The 23948-nt window shown below is 41.5% G+C and overlaps 1 protein-coding gene across 4 annotated transcripts in view; it reads left to right on the top strand.

The window, feature by feature from the left end:
- The window catches only part of tmem135 (transmembrane protein 135), a 544027-nt gene that overhangs the window by 115560 nt on the left and 404519 nt on the right, over positions 1–23948 (top strand). For all 4 annotated transcript variants that reach the window (XM_043691564.2, XM_043691565.2, XM_043691563.2 and 1 more), the window contains exon 4: positions 2804–2837. In XM_043691564.2, the coding sequence (XP_043547499.1) occupies positions 2804–2837 (34 nt within the window). The remainder of the gene's footprint in view (positions 1–2803; positions 2838–23948) is intronic.

Raw genomic sequence — 23948 nt, 5'->3', positions numbered from 1 at the left:
AATGGGATTGAGAAACCTATCTCAACCCAAACAATGTCGTTGAGAATGGTGGAGCTATCTTGATGGACTAAATGGCCTAATTCTGCTCCTATAGAACATAGAACGTAGAAAAGTACAGCACACAACAGGCCCTTTGGCCCATGATGTTGTGCCGAGGATTAATCCTAATGTAAAATAAAATAACTTAACCTACCTACTCCTCAATTCACTGCTATCCATGCACATGTCCAGCAGTCGCTTAAATGTCCCCAATGACTCTGCTTCCACCACCATCACTGGCAACGCATTCCATGCATTCACAACTGTCTGCGTAAAGAACCTTCCTCTGACGTCCCCTGTATACTTTTCTCCTAATATCTTCAAACTATGACCCCTCGTGCCAGTCAGTCCTGCCCTGGGGAAAAGTCTCTGGCTATTGACTCTATCCATTCTTCTCATTACCTTGTATACCTCGATCAGGTCACCTCTCTTCCTCCTCCTCTCCAGAGAGAAAGGTCCAAGCTTAGTCAACCTCTTTCATAAGGCAAGTCCTCCAGTCCAAGCAGCATCCTGGTAAACCTTCTTTGCACCCTCTCCAAAGCCTCTGTATTTTTCCTATAGTAGGGAGACCAGTACTGGACACAATATTCCAAGTGTCGTCTCACCAGGGACTTGTAGAGCTGTAGCAAAACCTCGCGGCTCTAAAACTTAATCCCCCTGTTAATGAAAGCTAAAATACCATATGTTTGCTTAACAACCCTATCCACTTAGGTGGCAACTTTGAAGGATCTATGTACTTGAACACCAAGATCCCTCTCCTCCACACTTCCAAGAATCCAGTCTTTAATCCTATAGTCAGCATTCGAGTTCGACCTTCTAAAATGCATCACTTCGCATTTGTCCAGGCTGAACTCCATTTGCCATTTCTCATCCCAGCTCTGCATCCTGTCTATGTCGCGTTGCAGCCTGCAATCGCCTTTGATACTATCAACGGCACCTCCAACCTTTTTGTGTCATCTGCAAATTTACTAACCTACCCCTCAACCCTCTCATTCAAGTCATTTATAAAAACTACAAAGAACGGAGGCCCAAGAACAGAGCCCTGCGGGACCCCACTCAACACTGACCTCCAGGTATAATATTTTCTATCTACAACCACTCTCTGCCTTCTGTTAGCCAACCAATTCTAAATACAGACAGCCAAATCTCCCTGTAACCCATACTTCCTGACTTTATGGATGAACCTACCATTGGGAACCTTATCAAATGCCTTGCTGTAGTCCATATACACCACATCCACTGCTTGACCTTCGTCAACCTGTCTTGTCACCTCCTCAAAGAACTCAATAAGATTTGTGAGGCATGACCTGCCCCTCTCAAAGCCATGCTGACTGCCTTTAATCAGGCTATGCTTTGCCAAATAGTCATAGATCCTTTCCCTCAGAATTCTTTCCAAAATATTACTGACCGCAGACGTAAGACTGACTGGTCTGTAATTGCCAGGGATTTCCCAATTACCCTTCTTGAAAAGAGGAACAACATTTGCATTCTTCCAATCCTTCGGTACGCTTCCCGTGGAGAGTGAGGAGGCAAAGATGTTCGCCAGCGGCTTAGCAACCTTCTTTCTTGCTTCCTGGAGCAGCCTATGATAAATCTGGTCTGGCCCTGGGGACTTAGGAATCTTAATGTTTGCCAAAATTTCCAGCACACTAACTTCATCAATCTTGATATAGTCAAGCCTGTATCCCAGCTCCTCAAAGTATAGCTTATGGTTTTGAGGAGTCTCTTATACTGTTGTACAAAATCTGCCAGAGCAACCTTGGTGACTGATGGCTTTGATTTTGATTTTCTGGTTGGAAAGCCCCTGATCCACTGAGCACCTCTCCACAGTTTTTAAAAAATTCTTTCATGGGGTGTCGACTTCACTGACAAGGCCAGCAATTGTTGCCAATCCCTAATTGCTCTTGAACGGAGTGGTTTCTTGTATCCCTTAGAGGGTACCTGAGAATCATTGACATTGCTGTGGATCTGATTTCCTTCTCTAACTGATATAGGTTAACCAGGTGACTTTTAACAACAATTGATGAGAATTTCACGATCAGCGCTACTGGGACTAGATTTTGATGAATTTATAAATTTCACAAAAATGTCATGATTTGGAGATGCCGATGTTGGACTGGGGTGTACAAAGTTAAAAATCACACAACACCAGGTTATAGTACAACAGGTTTAATTGGAAACACACTAGCTTTCAGAGTGACGCTCCTTCATCAGGTGTTAGAGGAGGGCTCAATCCTAACACAGAATTTATAGCAAAAGTTTACAGTGTAACAGAAATTATACATTAAAAAATTGATTGTCTGTTAAGCCTTTCATCTTTTAGAATAGTGATAGTTTCACTTCTTTCATGTGTATCACTGTATTCTAACAGATGAAAGGCTTAACAGACAATCAATTTTTTAATGTATAATTTCAGTTACATCACACTGCAAATTTTTGCTATAAATTCTATGTTAGGATTGAGCCCTCTACTATCACCTGATGAAGGAGTGTCGCTCCGAAAGCTAGTGTGCTTCCAATTAAACCTGTTGGACTATAACCTGGTGTTGTGATTTTTAACAAAAATGTCATTCAGATTAAAAACTTGCCAATTTTTGCGATTCAGCTTCTGGCCATTTTATGTTGCAATATCATCCCAAAAAAGGCTTTTATATAATATTTGAAAAACTCTTACCACCTTTATCTAGAAATGCATTCAGCCAATGTAATGTAGCCATATTTACTAAATATCCAGTACATAATTAAATGTCTCTTTGGTTTACAGGCGAGGGCTGTTAACAATTTATATGGCGAACTTGGTAAGTGACATTTTTATTTTTGGAAATTGCTCTGTTTCCGTCGATGCTTTTTGTTGCTTACACTTTGGTTGATACTATTTTTGTAAGATTGCAAAATGTAATTTTTATCCACTTATTTCCTAGATACTTGTTGATGTTTGGCTTTGCGTTATTGAACATGGTGATCTTGATTGTACTGTTCATAATCTGCGCCTCCTTTTCTGCATAGAATGTGTTAAATACCACAGAATAAAAGAAAATTACTTCTTATCCAGCCACTTTGATAATATTAGAATGAATATTAAATAGGAATTAAATATTTTCAGGTTGTTCATAATTAACATTGACCTCAGTACCATTTGGCTGTTGATGTTCAAATACTGTGCTCAAATGCTGACAGAGAAAAGGTGTTTTTCTTTCTTCCTTTCTTCCTTCCTTCTTCCCCAGGAAAAATCACTTGATTAACGTAGCTGACTTACTTTGGGAGAATTTTGAGTACATCTGAGCAGTGTAGCATGATTCTTTGTCACAGGTGACCCAGCAATTTGCAGAAAGTTAATATAACTGCACATCAAATAAACAGCACAGGGTCACAAGTCAATAACAATCCTTCATCTATGCCGAGTTAACTAGCTTCAGCCGTAGTAGAGTTGTTGTGGGGAATATTATGATTACCCTTGGTGCTCCTGGTTGAGAAAAGAAAAAACATACCAGGGCTCTTTTTACCAATTACTCCTGCTGGGAAGTATATATTTTGTGGCAGATGGGTGGGTTTTGTCATTGCACAGCTGAAGAATCTACCAAAACCTTTTTTTATTTCAAAATATACTTTATTCATAGAAATAAATCTTTGGTACCTGTACAATTGGTCACGTCATTCATATATATATACATTGCATGTCTTAACATTACAGAGATTACAGAGCCACCAGACTCCGTTTCCCTGCTGTCTGGGTGGACCTTGCTGGTCTTTGGGGGTCCCTGGCTCACATTGCCACCTCCATGTAGGATTAGAATGAATTGTTACTTTTCTTTTTCTTTTTCAGCCAGTGCACGCATGATGATCTGATTAGCCTATTCCTGAGCTTTTATGACTCACAAAAGACAAGTTTGTAGGATAGCCAGCGTCTATGCAATGGCATGAGCCATTGCCTTCAGGTTTCAAACAACTCGTCGAAATGCTTTTTCATTGAAGCTGTATGAATTAAAATGAAACCGACAATCGTTAGCTTAAAGTTGAGCATTTATTGAAATTGGACTTCTAAGTGAGAAGTCAAATATTTTCAAGCCATAGGTGAAATTAATGGCCTTAATTGTCTTAATTATTATGATTTTATTAATTGGAGTTGAATTTTTATTCTTTTATGTCTTATGTCAATGAGACATAAATTTGAAAACCCGTCTTATTCTTTTTGTGAGAATGCATTTAATACAATGAGTGTATAATGATTCCTTCTTATTAAAAAGGGATGAAGAAGAGTGAAAAACTTCTCTAAATTTGCACAATAATAAGTTGCGAATGCAATGAGCAATAATATTTTTTGTGGCAAATGGTGTTGATTGGGCAAAGCTTTCTTTATGTGCAAATAGGTATTTAATGAGGGTTATCCAGTTTTACTGTCTTAGCCTGCCTTCTACCTCCAGGTTAAACCCAATTGCCATTTGTCTAAAATAAGAAAAAAAGTTTTTTTTTAAGAATAGGAGGAACTGTCATTAAAAGTATCATTTGAAATTTGGTTATGTGGAGAAGTAAGGAAAAATTCTTGTATTTAATTGGGAAATTTTGGTAGATATTGGCATTTATTTACACATGTTTTTATATCAAAGGTGATAAATATTTGATATTTAGTGGTGAGTAAATGAATCTGCATTAGTCAAAAAATCTCAACTAGTTACCGACAGTAATATGTTGACCTTCACTTGTTCTCAAAGGAGCAAAGAGATGCTTCATGAACAAAAGCTAATAGTTTTAGGTAAGGCTAACCTTGGTTCAATAAGATAGGTGGACTGAATTGTTCTGTATGTGGTCAAAGCAACCACTGTCAGTTAATCGCTAGGGTAGGGTGCTGCTGCTGATCCTGGCTTTTAGACTGAATTTATATGGTCAACGGTGGTCGAGGATGAATTGCTAGTGAGTCTTAATGGGAAGAGTCAGTTGCTTTAATGAAGTGGTTTATTGCATTATAACAACAGGTATGAATTATTTAATCTTGGTTATTATGCTTAACTAGCCAATCAGCAGACACTAATAACATGTCTATATTGGGATCTTAAGCCAGATGACACTTTTCCCTATCCAAGACTGCATGACATCATCACATTGATTAGATTTTAATGCGGTTTTCAAAGTTAGTGCTTTCAGAACCATTATTGTGTCAACAATAGTGTTCAGAGTTGTGTGCATTAAGTGCATTAGGAAGGGGTAAATGTAGGGTAGGGGAATGGGTTGGGTTGGGTAACTCTTCAGAGGGTCGGTATGGACTTGTTGGGCTGAAGGGCCTGTTTCCACACTATAGGGATTCTATATAGTATTCTATATAAGTGTTGATGAATAAAACTTTGATAAGCAGTGAAAAGTATCCACAAATGAACTGGTAAAATATCAGCACTGCATATACAGTTCAAGAACTTCAAGAGTTCAGCTTGTATGATTAAACAATCTTGGTCAAAAAAGGCAAATGACAAATGGAATAATATTCAAACAAAAGACTTTTTAAAAGTTAAACAGCAGGAGATGCCTTATGCACAGCAAGAGGTATAAAGAGCAATAAAGGGATTTAAAACAAAATGATAGGAACTGCAAAAATTAAAAAAAAGACTTGAATAGCAAGAACAGCTCTAAAGATTTCATAAATATTTTAAAAGAAAGATTTAGTACAGGGACAATGATTGATAAACACTGACAGGAAAGGCAGGGGAATAAGAATAGAAGAGTAAAACGACAGCTAAGGGCAGAGATTAGAAAAGTCATAAAACAACAAAGTGAAAGGTTCTGTAACTGAATACACAGCATTCAGAATAAAACATGAGCTGAAGGCGAGAATAAAATGACGTATGTATGATATAGCTATTACAAAGACATGGCTGCAGGATAATGTAGATTGGAACTTGAATATTGAAAGATTAGCATGGACAGGAAGCTAGGAAAAAGAGGAGGGGTGGACCTATTAATTAATCATGGTACCAGCACAATAAAGAGGGATAGCTCAACTTGAGGAAACCAGGATGTAGAAACGGTTGGGGTAGAGATAAAGGCAAGAATTCACTAGTTGGAAGTAGTGTACAAGCACCTGAATAATAAATACAAAATCATGGGGGATATTGATCTGTGTATACACCAGAAAAGTCATATAGATAATAGACAATAGGTGCAGGAGTAGGCCATTCTGCCCTTCGAGCCTGCACCACCATTCAATATGATCATGGCTGATCATCCTTAATCGGTATCCTGTTCCTGCCTTATCTCCATAACCCTTGATTCCACTATCCTTGAGAGCTCTATCCAACTCTTTCTTAAATGAATTTTAAATGGGCCTCCACTGCCCTCTGGGGAAGAGCATTCCACACAGCCACCACTCTCTGGGTGAAGAAGTTTCTCCTCATCGCTGTCCTAAATGGTCTGCCCTGTATTTTTAAGCTGTGTCTGCTGGTTCGGCACTCACCCATCAGCGGAAACATGTTTCCTGCCTCCAGAGTGTCCAATCCTTTAATAATCTTATATGTCTCAATCAGATCCCCCATCAGTCTTCTAAACTCAAGGGTGTACAAAAGCCCAATTGCTCCAGTCTTTTAGCGTAAAGTAGTCCCGCCATTCCAGGAATTGACCTCGTGAACCTACGCTGCACTCCCTTAATAGCCAGAATGTCTTTCCTCAAATTTGGAGACCAGAACTGCACACAATACTCCAGGTGCGGCTCACCAGGGCCCTGTACAGCTGCAGAAGAACCTCTTTGCTTCTATACTCAATCCCTCTTGTTATGAAGGCCAGCATGCTATTAGCCGCCTTCACTACCTACTGTACCTGCATGCTTATCTTCATTGACTGGTGTACAAGAACACCCAGATCTTTTTGTACTGCCCCTTTACCTAACTTGATTCCATTTAGGTAGTAATCTGCCTTCCTGTTCTTGCCACCAAAGTGGATAACCATACATTTATCCACATTAAACTGCATCTGCCATGCATCTGACCACACGCCTAACCTGTCCAGGTCACCCTGTAATCTCCTAATATCCTCCTCACATTTCACCCTGCCACCCAGCTTAGTATTATCAGCAAATTTGCTAATGTTATAACTAATACCATCTTCTATATCATTAATATATATTGTAAAAAGCTGCGGTCCCAGCACTGATCCCTGCGGTACCCCACTGGTCACTGCCTGCCATTCTGAAATGGAGCCGTTTATCACTACTCTTTGTTTCCTGTCAGCCAACCAACTTTCAATCCAAGTTAGTACTTTGCCCCCAATACCATGCGCCCTAATTTTGCTCACTAACCTCCTATGTGGGACTTTATCAAAAGCTTTCTGAAAGTCCAGGTACACTACATCTACTGGATCTCCCTCATCCATCTTCAGAGTTACATCCTCAAAAATTCCAGAAGATTAGTCAAGCATGATTTCCACTTCATAAATCCATGCTGACTCTGACCTATCCTGTTATTACTATCCAGCTGTGTCGTAATTTCATCCTTTTTATAATAGACTCCAGCATCTTTCCCACCACTGAGGTCAGACTAACTGGTCTATAATTTCCTGCTTTCTCTCTCTCACCTTTCTTAAAAAGTGGTCCAACATTAACCACCCTCCAATCCGCAGGAACTGATCTTGAATCTATCGAACTCTGGAAAATAATCACCAACGCATCCACGATTTCTCGAGCCACCTCCTTCAGTACCCTAGGATGTAGACCATTAGACCCCGGGGACTTAACAAACTTCAGAGCTAACAGTCTCTCCAACACCAATTCCTGGCAAATATAAATTCCCTTAAGTTCAGTTCCTTCAGCCACTGTTACCTCAGGGAGGTTGCTTGTGTCTTCCCCAGTGAACACAGATCTGAAGTACCAATTCAATTCTTCTGCCATTTCTTTGTTCCCCGTAATATATTCCCTGTTTCTGTCTTCAAGGGCCCAATTTTAGTCTTAACCATTTTTTTGCCTTTCACATAACTAAAGAAGCTTTTACTATCCTCCTTTTATATTTTTGGCCATTTTACCTTCGTACCTCATTTTTCCTCTGCGCATTTCCTTCTTAGTAATCCTCTGTTGTTCTTTAAAAGCTTCACAGTCCTCCGTTTTCCCACTTATCTTTGCTATGTTATACTTTTTCTCTTTTAACTTTATATGTTTCTTAATTTCCCTCGTCAGCCACAGCCTCCTTCTAGGATCTTTCTTCCTTTTTGGAATGAACTGATCCTGCATCTTCTGCATTATACACAGAAATATCTGCCATTGTTCCTCCACTGTCATCCCTGCTAAGGTATTGCACCATTGAACTTTGGCCCCTCATAGCTCCATAATTCCCTTTATTCAACAGAAATATTGTCACTTCCGATTGTACCCTCTCCCTCTCAAATTGCAGATTGAAGCTTATTGTATTATGGTCGCTATTTCCGAATGGCTCCTTCACTTCGAGGTCCCTGATCAATTCTGGTTCGTTGCACAATACCAGATCCAGAATTGCCTTCTCCCTGGTAGGCTCCAGCACCAGCTGTTCTAAGAATCCATCTCGGAGGCACTCCACAAAGTCTCTCTCTTGAGGTCCAATACTAAACTTCAAAGGGTTCAGAAAAGATTTGCAAGGATTTTGCCAGGGTTGGAGGATCTGAGGGACAGGGAGAGGGCGAACAGGCTGGGGCTATTTTCCCTGGAGCGTTGGAGGCTTAGGGGTGACCTGATAGAGGTTTATAAAATTATGAGGGGCATGGATAGGATCAATAGACAAAGTCTTTTCCCTGGGGTCAGGGAGTCCAGAACTAGAGGGCATAGGTTTAAGATGAGAGGGAAAAGATATAAAAGAGACCTGAGGGGCAACATTTTCACGCCGAGGGTGGTACGTGTATGGAATGAGCTGCCCGAGGATGTGGTGGAGGCTGGTACAATTGCAACATTTAAGAGGCATTTGGATGGATATATGAATAGGACAGGTTTGGAGGGATATGGGCCGGGAGCTGGCAGGTGGGACTAAATGGGGTTGGGATATCTGGTTGGCATGGACGGGTTGGACCGAAGGGTCTGTTTCTATGCTGTACATCTCTATGACTCTATGACCATCCTGATTCTCCCAGTCCACCTGCATGTTGAAATCCCCCATGACAACTGTAGTAACATCTTTGCGACAGGCCAATTTCAGCTTCTGATTCAACTTACATCCGACATCCAGACTACTGTTTGGGGGTCTGTAGATAACACCCAAGAGGGTCTTTTTACCCTTGGAATTTCTCAGCTCTATCCATGCTGAATCTACATCCCTTGATTCTAGGTCCCCCCGCGCAAGGGACTTAATATCATCCCTTACCAACATCGCCACCCCATCCCCTCTGCCCGTCAGTCTGTCCTTAGGATAGCACGTGTAGCCTTGAATATTCATTTCCCAGCCCCTGTACACTTGAAGCCACGTCTCAGTTATCTCCACAATATCGTATCTGCCAGTTTCCAAAAGAGCCTCCAGCTCATCCATCTTATTTCTAATGCTTCGTGCATTCATATATAGTATTTTTAATTTGTTACTGCCCTCAGCCTTCCCATCAACTCCTATTTCACTCAACCTTACAGCATGATCCCTTTTTGAATTTTCTGCCTCATTGATACAGTTGTCTTTCTTGACTTCCCTTGTTCTAACTTTCCCTTCAATTTCCTTCTTAAACATCCAGTTTGTCCCCTTCCCCCCTGCTACTTAGTTTAAATGTAGCTGTGTTGCAGTAGCAAACCTGCCTGCCAGAATGCTGGTCCCCAACCTATTAAGGTGCAAACCGTCTCTCTCGTAGAATTTATGCTTACCACAAAACATACCCCAGTGATCCAAGGTAGCCGAGATGAGTTATTTTTAAGACACATTCTTAAAACAGCACATCTGCCCCGAGAGCAAGCTATGACCAAAAATAGAACTTGAGGATCACTCAACCTGAAATGTTGACTGATTTCTCTCCATAGATGCTGCCAGACATGCTGAGTTTTTTCAGCAATTTCCATTTTGTCTCTGATTGACAGAAACCACAATTGTGCAATGAGGTGGGATTAATTAATTATGTTAAATCAAAGATGAATCTAGGTAGCAGCAATCATAATGTTTGAGTTTCACTTTCATTTTGAGGGAGAGAGAAGTCGGTCCAAACCTGGTATTTTGAGCTTAAAAATGCAGGAATTGTGAGGATGGCATGAAAGCAAGTCAGCTGGCAAATCAAATTAAAGGATAGGTCAACCACAATGTAGTGACAGGCATTTAAGGGCACAGTTACATTCCAGTGAGAGAGAGAGTGGCAGACCGATCACCCATGGTTAACTGAAAAGGTTAAACAGCGTCAGAGAGTCAAATAGAAGGCAAGGAGTGAACTTGCAGAAAATGCCAGTTTCTTGGGAAGTGGTTTCGAGAAAATTGTTGGAACTGCAAGCCAAGTATCTGAATCCTGATTGACTTCATCTTAGCATCTTAAAATGACAGAATTGATGTACTGTTTCTAATTTTTCCAGAGAAGTTTCTATTAGAAAAGTAAATAGTGAATGTAGCTCCTTTATTTAAAATGAAGTGGACAGGTTGTCTGATGAGGAAAGGTTGGACAGTTCAGACTTCTGTCTGTTAAAGTTTCGATGGGTAATAGGCAATGATCCTGAGGCTTCATGACACAGTAGATACGAAAAGGGTACTTCCAGTTTATGGGAGAATCGAGCATGGAAGTCACTGTTTCAAAATAAGGTATTACAGATTTAAAATGGATGAGATTTTCTTTGTACACAGGATAATCAGTCTTTAGAAATGTGTTCCTCAAAGCAGTGGAAGCTAAGTCTTTGAATATGTTTAAGACTGAATGAGGTAGTTAGATTCTTGATAAGTAAGAAGGTAAAAGGTTATCAGGGTAGACGGAATGTGGAGTAATCAGGCCAGTCATGATTGTTTTGGATGGCAAAATAGGCTCGGGGAAACCAGTGACCTACCTCTATTTGTAGTTAGCTAGTATGTTTGCTAAAGGTGGTAAAAGATATGTAGCATCTCAGTGACATGCAGGTACAGGTTATATTTTAATTGGAAATCAGGAGATGTCACCCTTACAAAATATCTGCTTTATATCAGGTGTCACTACAAAGGATGTGGTTACAGTGCCAGAAATATGAAGAAAGCTAAAAATAAATCATAGGAAGTTAGATTGAGTACAAGTAAAATGAAAGGTAGAAGAGAAATTAATTTTAAAGATCTAGAGGTAGTTTCTTCTTGGGGTTTTGAAAGAAGCAGGTAAGGAAAATTTTGAAGCATTTTCATTCACTTCCAAAACTAGGAATTGATTCCTTGGACTGGATAACTGTCAATTTTGCTGCATTATTTAAGAAGCATAGGAGCGATATAGTAAGAAATTTATTCATCCATTAATCTAATTGCAATGCGGAAGTGTTTGAATCTGATATTAGAGTCACAGAGTCATACAGCAAGGAAACAGACCCTTTGGCCCAACCAGTCCACACCCACCATGTTCCCAAACTAGTCCCAATTTCCTGTGCTTGGCCCATATCCCTCCAAACCTTTCCTATTCGATACTGTATTAAAAAAAAGTTGGTCCTTGTGTTCTTTTTAAGGATTTTTCCTCTCCCCTTAAAAATTTACCCTTTTGAACTCAGCCAAAATGCCCACTGACACCTTAGTCACTTGCCCCACCTTATTTCCCAAAAGTAGGTCAAGTTTTGCACCATCTCTCGTACATATATCCACAGAGTGAATCAGAAAATTGTCTTGTACACACTTAACAAATTCCTCTCCATCTAAACCCTTAAAACCATAACAGTCCCAGTCTATGTTTGGAAAGTTGAAATTTGTGACCATTACCACCCTAGTATTCTTACAGATAACTAAGATCTCCGTACAAATTTGTTTCTCAATTTCCTGCTGTCTATTAAGGGGTCTATAGTACAATCCCAATGAGATGAACATCCAGTTCTACCAAATAACTTCCCTGGACATGTTACCAGGAATATCCTCCCTAAGTGCAGCTGTAATGTTAAACCTTATCAAAATGCCACTAAACCTCCTCTCTTGCCCCCCCCCCCCCCCCCCCCCCCCCATCCTTCCTATAGCATTTGTATCCTGGAACATTAAACTGCTATCCTGTCTATCCCTGAGCCACGTCACTGTAATTGCTTTGATGTCCCAATCCCATGTTCCTTATCATACCCAGAGTTCATCTGCCTCCTGTGTTCGGCCTCTTGAATTGAAATAAGTGCAGCTTAACTTATCAGCCCTACCTCGTTGTCTGCTTTGTTCCTGCCTGCCCTGACTGTTTAACTTGCTCCTTTTCCCAATTGTGCCAGTCTCAGACTTATCACTTTCCTCGTTATCTCACTGGGTTCCACCTCCCCACTTTGGTAACTTAAATGCTCCCAAGCAGTTCTAGCGCAGCTCCCTGCCAGTTTATTAGTCCCCTTCCAATTTTTAGTGCAATCTGTCCTTTTACAGGTCAATTCTACCCCAGAAGATATTCTAAATATCCGAAAATGTGAACCCTTCACCTCGTACCAGCTCCTCAGCCACGCATTCATCTGCTCTGTCCTCCTATTTCTAACCTCACTAGCTTGTAACACTGGGAGTAATCCAGATATTACTACCCTTGAGGACCTCCTTTTTAAATTCCTAACTTCCTATATTGTTCCTTCAGAATCTCATCCTTTTTCCTTCCTATGTCTTGAGTTCCAATGTTTACAATGGCCTTTTGGTCCCACTGTTCTTTTAGAATATTCTGCACTTTCTCTGTGATATCCTTGATACTGGCACCAGGGAGGCAACACACTATTCTGATTTTTCGCTGTCGGCTGCAGAACTGTCTGTCCATGCCTCTGACTAGAGAGTTCCCCCTCACAATTGATTGCTTGGAACCTGATGTACCCCTCGTTATTTTAGAGCCAATTTCTGTAGCAGAATCTTGGCTGTTCATGCTACATTCCCCTGAGAGTCCTCTGTCCCCTGCATTTTCCAAAACAACATACTTTTTTGAGATGGTGACAGCCACAGGAGTCTCCTGCACTACCTGCCTCTCCCTCCTACCTTTTCTGGCAGTAACACATCTACCTGACTGTATCCGCAGTTTTTCTCCCTTCCTATAACTGTTTTGCATTGCACCCCTTAGCTCCTGTAAATTCCTCATTGCTCTAACTGCCACTCCAACTGATCCATGCGATTTGATAGGATTCATAACCAAACACATTTACTGTAGACATCATAGTTAGTAACATGGAAATTTTCCCTAATCTCGCACATCTGACAAGAAGAGTACATGACTCTATGAAAGGCTATTCTTTGCACTTTAGCAATCTACAGACCAGAAAATAGCACCATCTTACTGCTCTAAACAGCACTGTTCCAGGCTAAGTTAGTACCTGTGTTTTATATTTTTAAATTTTAATCAAGACAGATCTCAATAGAATATATAACCAAAAAGAACCCACTGTACTCACTATTTAAAAAAAAGACAGCAAGGTTACACTTTAAAAACATGCACTTATTTGCTCCTATGCTGTGATCTCTCTCACAAAGTCTCCTCCAAGGTCAGCTGTGAATTTCATTGTTTGTTTATTTTTCTTTGCATTTTGTCCACAACTCCAACAGCAAAGGCAGTAGCTATGTAAATTCATTGCTGTGTCAGAGATCAATTTTCACTCACTCACTCACTCACACACACTCTCACACACACTCTCACACACACTCTCACACACACTCTCACACACACTCTCACACACACTCTCACACACACTCTCACTCACACTCTCACTCACACTCTCACTCACACACACACTCACACTCTCACTCACACACACTCACTCACTCACTCACTCACTCACTCACTCACTCACTCACTCACTCACACACACACACACTCACACACTCACACACTCACACACTCACACACTCACACACTCACACACTCACACACTCACACACTCACACACTCACACACTCTCACACTCACACACTCACACACTCACACACTCACACACACACACTCACACTCACACACACACTCACACACTCACACTCACACACACACTCACACTCACACTCACACTCACACACACACACTGACCTTTCCCTCTCTTCCTTTTTAAAGTGCCGTTGTTTTGATCTATTTTTCCCCAAAGTTCCAGAACAATGCAACAGCTTATAAAGCAGTAATTACTGCTCCTGGAATTCGAGGAAATCTGCTCCAACATGTAAAATACCTCAAAAAAGGAACAACCCTTAAAGCCACAAATTTTTCTCTTCCTCCATCTTGGATTATCACCAGAATTTTCATCCTTTGGCTCAGTAAGTAGCAAAGCCAGTCTTGGATGCAAGCTGTTGAAATAAATGAGTTATGTTTTAAAATAAATTAATTTCACTGTTTAATTAAAACAAGGGTTCAAAGTTTGTGAGAGGATTTGTAGCTCGGGTGTTCGTTGTTGTTCGCCACACGCGCAGATGACAAGCAACATGAATTCGACTGGGACAACACTACTGTTATAGGACAAGCCAAACAGAGAACAGCCAGGGAATTCCTCGAGACATGGCACTCATCCACAGATTCAATCAATAAGCACATCGACCTGGACCCAATATACCGACCACTGCAACGGACAGTTGGAACTGATAACTGGAAGCGGCAGATTCAAACCACTACAAATGCCGGAGGAAAGATCACAGAAGTGCTTCACAGGAGGCTCCCAAGCACTGAGGATGTCACCTAGACAGGGGACGAAACGTCTGCCACACAAATTCCCAGCTCGGCGAACAGAACCACAACAATAAAGCAAGGGTTGACCACCATAATAATAGATGGTAAAGATCAGTTTGAATGTTTCATGTTGAGTAGTTACAAAGCAGGGGTTAAGGAAATGGAAATGGAAGAAAAGATGGGAGAAGGAGAGGATAGAAATGGTGAGGATACTGAAAGGTTGACCCTCCTGTTGTTTGGATGCTGTCTAACCTGGGCTTTTCCACTGCTAACCTTTTCGACTCTCGTGGTAAGGTAGCAAGGGAGAGGGCAGATGAAGACTGGAAGGTGAGAGGGTGATGTTTAGTTAAGAAATAGACAGGGACAGAGACTGAGAAGAGGTAAAGAAGTGGGATCAAGTGAATTCTTTGAGTATAAAGGGTGTCAAAGTATACTTGAGAGAAATCAGGAAGGCTTAAGGGGGACATGAAATGGCCTTGGTTAGTAAGGTAAAGGATAATCCAAAGACGTTTTAAAAGTACATAAAGGGAAAAAGAGTAACTGGTCAGAGAACAAGACCCCCTGAAAATTATTAAGGTTGTCCACATGCAAAGCCACAAGAGATAGTTGAGATTCTAAATGAATATTTCTCATCTGTATTTACTGCTGAGAAAGGCATGGATGCTTGGGAACTTGGGGAAGTAATTAGTGATGTCTTGAAGAGAGTTGACATTACAGAAGAGGAGGTATTGAAAGTCTTAAAAAGGCAGTAAGGTAGATAAATCCCAGGGACCTGCTTTCGTGTATCCCAGGACTTTGTGGGAGGTTAGGGAGGAAATTGTGGGCTCCTTAGCAGAGATATTTGTACCATTAACAGACATGGGTGAAATGCCCGAAGATTGCATGGTGGCTAATATCATGCCATTTTTAAAAAAAGGCTGCAGTGAAATACTTGGGAGCTACAGACCGGTAAGTCTAACATCAGTGGTGGGTACGTTGTTACAGGGAATTCTGAGACCCCGATGTTCAGGCTTTTGGAGAGGCAAGGACTCATTTAGGATAGTCAACATGGCTTGCTGTGTGGGAAATAGTGTCTCACAAATTGGATTGAATTTTTTGATAGGGTGACCAAAAAAGTAGATGAGAGCAAGGCCTTTGACAAGGTACCACATAGTAGGTTGTTCAGTACGGTTAAATCACATGGGATCCAGGGAGAGCTAGCCAGTTAGATACAAAATTGGATTGATGATGTTAAAAATCACACAACACCAGGTTATAGTCCAACAGGTTTAATTGGAAGCATACTAGCTTTCGGAGCGACGCTCCTTCATCAGGTGATTGAGCGTTGCTCCGAAAGCTAGTGTGCTTCCAATTAAACCTGTTGGACTATAACCTGGTGTTGTGTGATTTTTAACTTTGTACACCCCAGTCCAATACCGGCATCTCCGAATCATGGATTGATGATGTAAGACAGGGTGGTGGTAGTGACTGGAGACATGTGACCAGTAGTGTGCCATAGCAATTGGTGCTGAGTCTACTGTTATTTGTCATTTATATAAATGATTTGGATGAGAATTTAGGAGGTGTATCCAGTAAGTTTGTGGATGATCCCAATATTGGTGGTACAGTTGTGGACAGTGAAGAGCATTATTTCTTCTCAAATGATTAACTGTCCTTCAGTTATTGATTTAAATTCCTCTTCCTCAGCACACCACCATGTATTTCTGTCACTGGATTCTTGACTGCAGTTAACTAAACTCACTTCTCTCTGCCACTGTCTTATCTCATCATCATGATTGTGTAACTGGAAACTAGATTTAAATTACATAGTTCGTGCAGAGATTTCCTCTTTTAAGGAAGTCAGTGGATTTAAAGCACCCTTGTTAAGCTAACACATCCAATAAGGAAGTGTTGAATCTAAGTACAGTTACAGGATTGGTAAGTTTGCTGATTACGTGAAAATAGGCGGTATCGTGGTCAGTGAGGAAGGTTGTCAGAAACTGCAGTAGCACCTTGACCAGCTTGGGAAGTGGGCCGAGAAATGGCAAATGGAGTTTAATATAGATAAGTGTGAGGTCTTGCATTTTGGAAAGTCAAATCAATGGTAGGGCCTTATGGAGTGTAGTGGAACAGAGGGAATCTAGGAGGTCAGGCTCACAGTTCTCTGAAAGTGGACTTACAGGTAGACAGGGCAATGAAGGCGGCTTTTGGCACACTGGCCTTCATTAGTCAAGGCATTGAGTATAGCACTTGGGAAGTTATGTTGCAATTATACACGATGTTGATGAGGCCGCACTTGGAGTATTGTGTTCAGTTTTGGGTCACCTTGTTATAAGAAGGATGTTATTAAACAGGCAAGAGTACAGAAGAAAATTACAAGAATGTTGCCTGGACTCAAGGGTCTGAGTTATAGCGAGAGGTTAGACAAGCTCGGACTTTATTCTTTAGACCGTAGGAGATTGAGGGTGGACTTTGTAGAGGTGTATAAGATCATGAAAGGCATGAAAAGGGTGAATGCACTCGGTCTTTTTCCCAGGGTTGGCGAACCAAGGACTAGAGGGCATCAGTTTCAGGTTAGAAGGGAAAGAGTAAAAGTGAACCTGAGGGGCAGGATGGTATGCATATGGAATGAGCTGCCAGCAGAAGTGGCTGAGGCAGTTACATTAACAATATTTAAAAGGCATTTGGGCAAATATATGGATAGGAAAGCATTAGAAGGAGTCAGGCTAAGTGCAGGGAAATGGATTTAGTATGGATGAACATTTTGGTTGGCATGGACCAGTTTGGGCCAAAAAGGCCTGTTTCTGTGCTTTAGGACTCTTTGACTCTATAACTGGTTGATTAGAAAAATAAATCCAGTGAGTAGGAGGGCTGTTGTGGCGTAGTGGTTGTGTCTGTCTCTCTGAGCCAGAAGACCTGATGTTAAGCTCCAGGGGTGTGTAATTATGTGCTCCTGAACAATTTCATTAGAAAATATCAACGCAGAGAATATGAGGGCTGATGTGCAGTGGTAGTCACTGAGAGCCAGAAGGCCTGGGTTCAAGTCCCAACTGCTGAAGAGATGCGTGATACCATCACTGAACAGATTGATTAGAAAGCTAATTTGAAAACTAGAACTAGCAGACCCAGGACTGTGATGGGCTTTGCATGTAAAGAGTAAATTGGCTACATTGTAATTTATTGATGGCGGTCAATATTTTAAAAACAAATGAGAAGACAAGGTGATTTAGTGGTCGGAAAGCTATTCAGTTGTGTTTAAGGGTATTTCTCGATATATTAATAAAGACCCAGAGGAGCTCTTGTGATAGTATCCCTACCTCTGAAACAGGAGACCTGGGTTCAAGTCTCACCTGCTCCAGAAGTGTGTACTAATGTCTCTGACCAGATTGATTATTGGAAAAAAAAGCAGAAACAGAGGAGGGTTGTGTCATGGTAGTGTCCCTGCCTCTGAGCCAGTTGGCCTAGGTTCAAGTCCACCTGCTCCAGAGGTGTTTAATAACAGTCATAAAGGTGTACAGCATGGAAATAGATCCTTCTGTCCAACTCGTCCATGCTGACCAGATTTCCTAAATAAATCTAGTCCCATTTGCCAGCATTTGGCCAAGTAAACCCTTCCTATTCGTACACCCATCCAAATGCCTCTTAAATGTTATAATTGTACCAGCTTCCATCACTTCTGGCAGCTTATTCCATATATACATGGCCCTCTGTGAAAAAGTTGTGCTTTAGGTGTCTTTTAAATCTTTCCCCCCTCATCTTAAACCAATGCCCTGTACTTTTGAACTCCCTCACCCCAGGAAAAAAATACCTTGTCTATATACCCTGTCCATGCCTCATGATGTTATAAACCTCGATAAGGTCACCCCTCCGCTTCCGACGCTCCATGGAAAATAGCCTCAGTGTATTCAGCCTCTCCCTATAGCTCATATCCTCCAACCCTGGCAACATCCTTGTAAATCTTTTCTAAACCCTTTTGAGTTTCACAACATCCTTCCTATAGCAAAGAGACAGAATTGAACACAGTATTTTAAAATTGGCCTAACCAATGTCCTAAACAGCTGCAGTATGGCTACCTAATTCCTGTATTTAATGCTTTAACCAATAAAGGAAAACGTACCAAATGCCATCTTCACTATCCTATCAACCTGTGACTCCACTTTCAAGGAACAATTAACCTGCACTCCAAGGTACTGTGATACTGCCCAGTACCTTACTATTAAGTGTATAAGTTGAAAAATGTGGTGCTGGAAAAACACAGCAGGCGGGCAGCATCCGAGGAGTAGGAGAATCGACGTTTCGGGCATAAGCCCTTCTGGTGTGCCATGCGGGCTAAGATAGAGGGTAGGGGGGAGGGGCGCTGGGAATACGATAGGTGATAAGCCGGAGAGGGGGTGGGGCCGGAGAGGTTGGGAAGAAGATTGCAGGTCAAGAGGGCGGTGCTGAATCCGGTGGTTGGGGAAATGAGGAAGCTGGAGAAATCTACATTCATCCCATGTGGTTGGAGGGTTCCTAAGCAGAAGATGAGGCACTCTTCCTCCAGGTTAGCATTCTGGTTAGTCTCTTCTGAACCCTCCCCAGCTTGATAGTATCCTTCCTATAACGGGGTGCCCAGAACTGGACACAGTATTCCAGAAGAATATTCACCAGTGTCCTGTGCAACCTCAACATGACTTCCCAACTCCTGTACTCAAAGGACTGAACAGTGAAGGCAAGTGTGCCAATGCCTTTTTAACCACCCTGCCTATGTGTGATGCAAACTTTAAAGAATTATGTACCTGCACCCCTAGGTCCCTCTGTTCTACAAAGCTACTCAAGGCCCTAACATTACTTATATAAGCCCTACCCTCGTTTGTTGCACCAAAATGCAATAGCTCACATTTATCCATTTTTCAGCCCATTTACCCACTTGATCAAGATCCTTTTGGAATCTTCGAAAACCTTCTTCATTGTATATTATGTCGCTAATTTTGGTGTCATCTGCAAAATTACTATCTACACCTTCTTTATTCTCATCCAAATCATTTATATAAATAACAAATAAAAGAGGTCCCAGAACCCGTCCCTATGGCACAGTGCTGGTCACAGGCCTCCGTCTGAAAAACAACAGTCCACCATTACTCTCTGTCTCCTGCCATGAAGCCAATTATGTTTGAGTTGGGGATAGCCACAGGACACTCCTGCAGGACAAGTCTCCCTCTCCTATCTTTCTTTGTGGTAACCCATCTACTTGACTATCTCCAGTTTATTTCCCTTCCTGCTTCCCTTATTGCCATCCATCACACCCCCGAGCTCTGGTAAATTCCTCATCGCCTCTAACTGCCAGTGCAACTGATCCATGCGATCTGATAGGATTCGCAACTGAACACACTTCCTTCAGTCATAATCATTAGTAGCACAGAAACTCTTTGCAATGTACTACATTCGACAGGAAGAACACATCACTCTATTCAAGGCCATCTTTGCACCTTAATAATTTACAGACCCAGAAAATAGCAGTTTTACTGTTCCAAAAATCACTGCTCCAGGCTAGCTTCGTAGCTATGGTTTTAAAGTTTTAAAGTTTAATCAAGAGACAGATCTAAATAAAAAGATATAATCCAAGAACCACTCTACTCACTGCTGTAGATTTTCAAAATAAAACAGTGAGGTTACATTATAAAACTAGCCACTTAGCTGTCCCTTGCCGTGAGCTCCCCCACACTGGTTTCTCCAAGGTCAGCTGTGAATTTGGCTGTTAGTTTAATTTTTTTTTTAGCTGTTGAATAATTGGCGTTTGGCCTCTGCGCCATAGAGGTCTGTTCTCCAGACTACAATATATGAGCAGCACAGGAGATCAGGCAGCATCCGAGGAGCAGGAGAATCGACATTTCGGGCATAAGCTCTCGACTCTAATCTCCAGCATCTGCAGTCCTCACTTTTTATTACCTGGGACTAGCTTATGTATGTCAAGAATAATGGCTCTTTTGATATTCAACAATAAATGATTTCCCTTTCCAGTCATGCTTCCTGAGTTATTACAAAGCTCAAGGACCGAACCCTGTGGCATCGCTAGTTACACCTTGTCAACCAGAAAAAGACCCAAACTCTCTGGTTTCTGTTTGTTAGCAAATCCTCTATCCAAGCTGATAAATTACCCCTAGCCCCACACGATCTTACCTTGTGTATTAATCTTTTATGCAGCAACTTATCCAGTGCCTTCTGGAAGTCCATCTATAATACATGTACATTCCTATTATCTACTTTACTTGTGAGATCTTCAAAGAACTATAGGAAATTAATCAAACACGATTTACGCTTCATGCGACTATGCTAACTCTGATGGATTGTGTTTTTACTTTCTAAACTGTTGTTGTTATTGCATTTAATATTGGATTCTACAAGGTTCCCACCTAGAGATGTTAAACTAGCAAGTCTATTATTTCCTACTTTGTGATTTCTTTCCTTTTTGAATTAGGGCATTACATTTACATTTTTCCAATCTACTGGAACCTTTCCTGCATCCAGGGAAAGGCTGTGGATCCAATATCTCTGCTGTCACTTCCTTTAAGACCCCAGACTGTAGACATCAGGTGCTGGGAAGTTCCTTCAATTCCTACCTTCAATCCCAATAGTTTGTGCTGTACCTTTTTCCCCAGTGATGGTTGTTCCTCCCTTTCTATACCCACTGCATTACGTATCATTATTGAGATAGTATTATTCTCAACTGTGAAAACTGAGGCAAAATATTGATTTAGTGTCTCTGCCATTTTTGTATTTCCCACTATTAATCCCTAGTCTCTCTCTCCAATGAACCAAAGTTCATTGTAGCAACGAGGGTTCTTTGAGCAAAATAGATTGCAGGGAATATAGCATAGAAAAAAGCTGTAAGAGCCTGAGTGTGATCCTTGAGAATGAGAGAGGGGCAAGTGGATTGACTGTTAAGCTTGAAATGAATAACATCAGAAGAGAGAATCACAGGACACACATTTCGAAGGGTCAAAAGTAAATGTTGCAAGTGGACTGAAGGTTGGTAAGAAGGAGTGATATTAGTAAGGAATTGAAGGAGCAGATGTAAAGTGAAACGGGAGGGCTCATGCAGAACATGAGTGCTGTGGAGGCTGAAATGAAAGGAACTCCTGAGCACTGCTAGGTTCATTTACTCCACAATTCCTATCTATGATCTCAGGAAAATTATGTTATATGCTTCATCTTGGCAGATGCTAACTAACCTGTGTATTTCTGTATTTATTTTTGAATTTCAAAATGGCTAAATTTTCCTGTCTATATTGATGTTGATAGTTTAAGGAATGTATTCTTATTGTCATGTATTTTTATTTTCATCTGTTTAAATGTTTGAAAGTATTTTTTGAAAACAGTGGGATACCATTGAAGATTTTTTTAATACAATTCTTACGTTGTGGAAACAGGCCCTACTGCCGAACAAGAATGTTGTCCAGAGAGCACTGGAATTGTCAAGATATAACAAAGGCAAGGATGAGAGGTTTCAGCAGTAGATGAACTGAGGCAGTGTTAGAGGCAGGTGGTGTTACAGAGCTGTAGTCTGGTCTGTTTTTGTGATGGAGAGGATATGGGGTTGAATAGTGGGTGAGAGCAATTGGCTTCAACCTGAAATGGTGACTGAGGAGGAGCAATTGCATTGTTGGCAAGGAATCCAAGTTGTTTTATGGTAATCCTCAGATTGACCTAGACACAATTCTGACAGCCAAACGTGGGTGTTAGATAAACAGTCAGACGTGGAAACTGATCTCATGTTTTTGGATGATGTCGCCAAAGGGCAGCATGAAGATGAGTAATAGGAAGGGATAGATCCTTGGGGGAATGTCAGAGCCAGCAGTTCAGGAGCCAGATGAGCAGTCATACCAAGTTCAGGGGAGGTGTGAAACATTTTCAAACTAGTACAGGTCTTAGAGGTTGAATGCTTTGGGCTGTGGTCACCCTCTTCTATCATCACAGATGATGCCTTTTCAGAACCCCATCCTACTGCAGCAGAACAGGTACAACAACAGTCATTTAACTACAAGATAAAGCAGAAAGTAGCTGATGCTCAGTTTGAGTTCAGGTACCTTTTATATTTATTGATGGAATGTGGGCATCACATTTACTGCCCATTCCTGTTGCCTCTTGAGAAGGCGGTGGTGAGCTGCCGTCTTGAACCACTGCAGTCCATGTATCTGCTGCCTTTGTCATTCCAGGGGGTAGAGCTCGTGGGTTTGATAGTTGCTGCTGAAGGATGCTTGGCAAATGATGCTTTGCTCAGTCAGTGAAGAAGAGGGAGGACATGACGCATGCTTTGGTAAACACCTTGTACTCTGAGATGCATAACTCAGTGCTCCATTGGATCCTGGAAGAGCCCCCCCACCCCCCAGCTAATAGCACTATGGGCATAGCTACACCACAGGGACTCCAGCGGTTCAAGAAGGCAACTCACCTTCTCAAGAAATAATTAGGAATTAGCAATAAGTGCTGGCTTAGCCAGCGACACTCCCATCCTCTGAATGAAACTTAGACATGTATTACTTCTGCCATTCTTATATGACCAGAAATCCCTTGCCCTAACAGTGTTTGGTCATGGAATTGAAATCCCTTTGAAAGCCAAAGGCAGCCTTCCACATTACGTCATGTTGCAGTTTTGTCACTCATTACCATGCCCTTTTCCCCATTCCAAGTAAAATCTGGGCCTTCTGTGTATTTCTTTAACTCATTCATAGGATGAGGGCGTTGCTGGATAACCAGTATTTATTGCCCATTCCTAATTGCCCAGAGGGCAGTTAAGAGTCAACCACATTGCTGTGGGTCTGGAATCACATGTAGGCCAGATAAGGGCAGTAGCTTTCTTCCCTAAAGGATATTAGTGAACCAGATGGGTTTTTACAACAATCAGCAATGGATTCATAATCATCAGAGGCTCTTAATTCCCAATATTTCTTGAATTCAAATTGGCAGGTGGGACTAGATTGGGTTGGGATATCTGGTCGGCATGGACGAGTTGGACCGAAGGGTCTGTTTCTGTGCTGGACAAGTCTATGACTCTAAGTCCACACAGACCCTCCGAGTATCCCACCCAGACCCACTCCCCTACCCTATTACTCTACATTTACCTCTGACTAATGCACCCAATCTGGACAATTTAGCATGGCTAATTCACCTAACCTGCACATCTTTGGACTGTGGGAGGAAACCGGAGCACCCGGAGGAAACCCATGTATACTGTGAGGCAGCAGTGCTAATGACTGAGCCACTGTACC

This window comes from Chiloscyllium plagiosum, unplaced genomic scaffold (assembly GCF_037043375.1).
Source record: "Chiloscyllium plagiosum isolate Xiang-an unplaced genomic scaffold, Cpla_swu_hap1 HiC_scaffold_6, whole genome shotgun sequence".
Classification (NCBI taxonomy): Eukaryota; Metazoa; Chordata; class Chondrichthyes; order Orectolobiformes; family Hemiscylliidae; genus Chiloscyllium; species Chiloscyllium plagiosum.
Note: the sequence above shows the minus strand (reverse complement) of the source record. Positions and strands in the feature narration are given on the sequence as shown.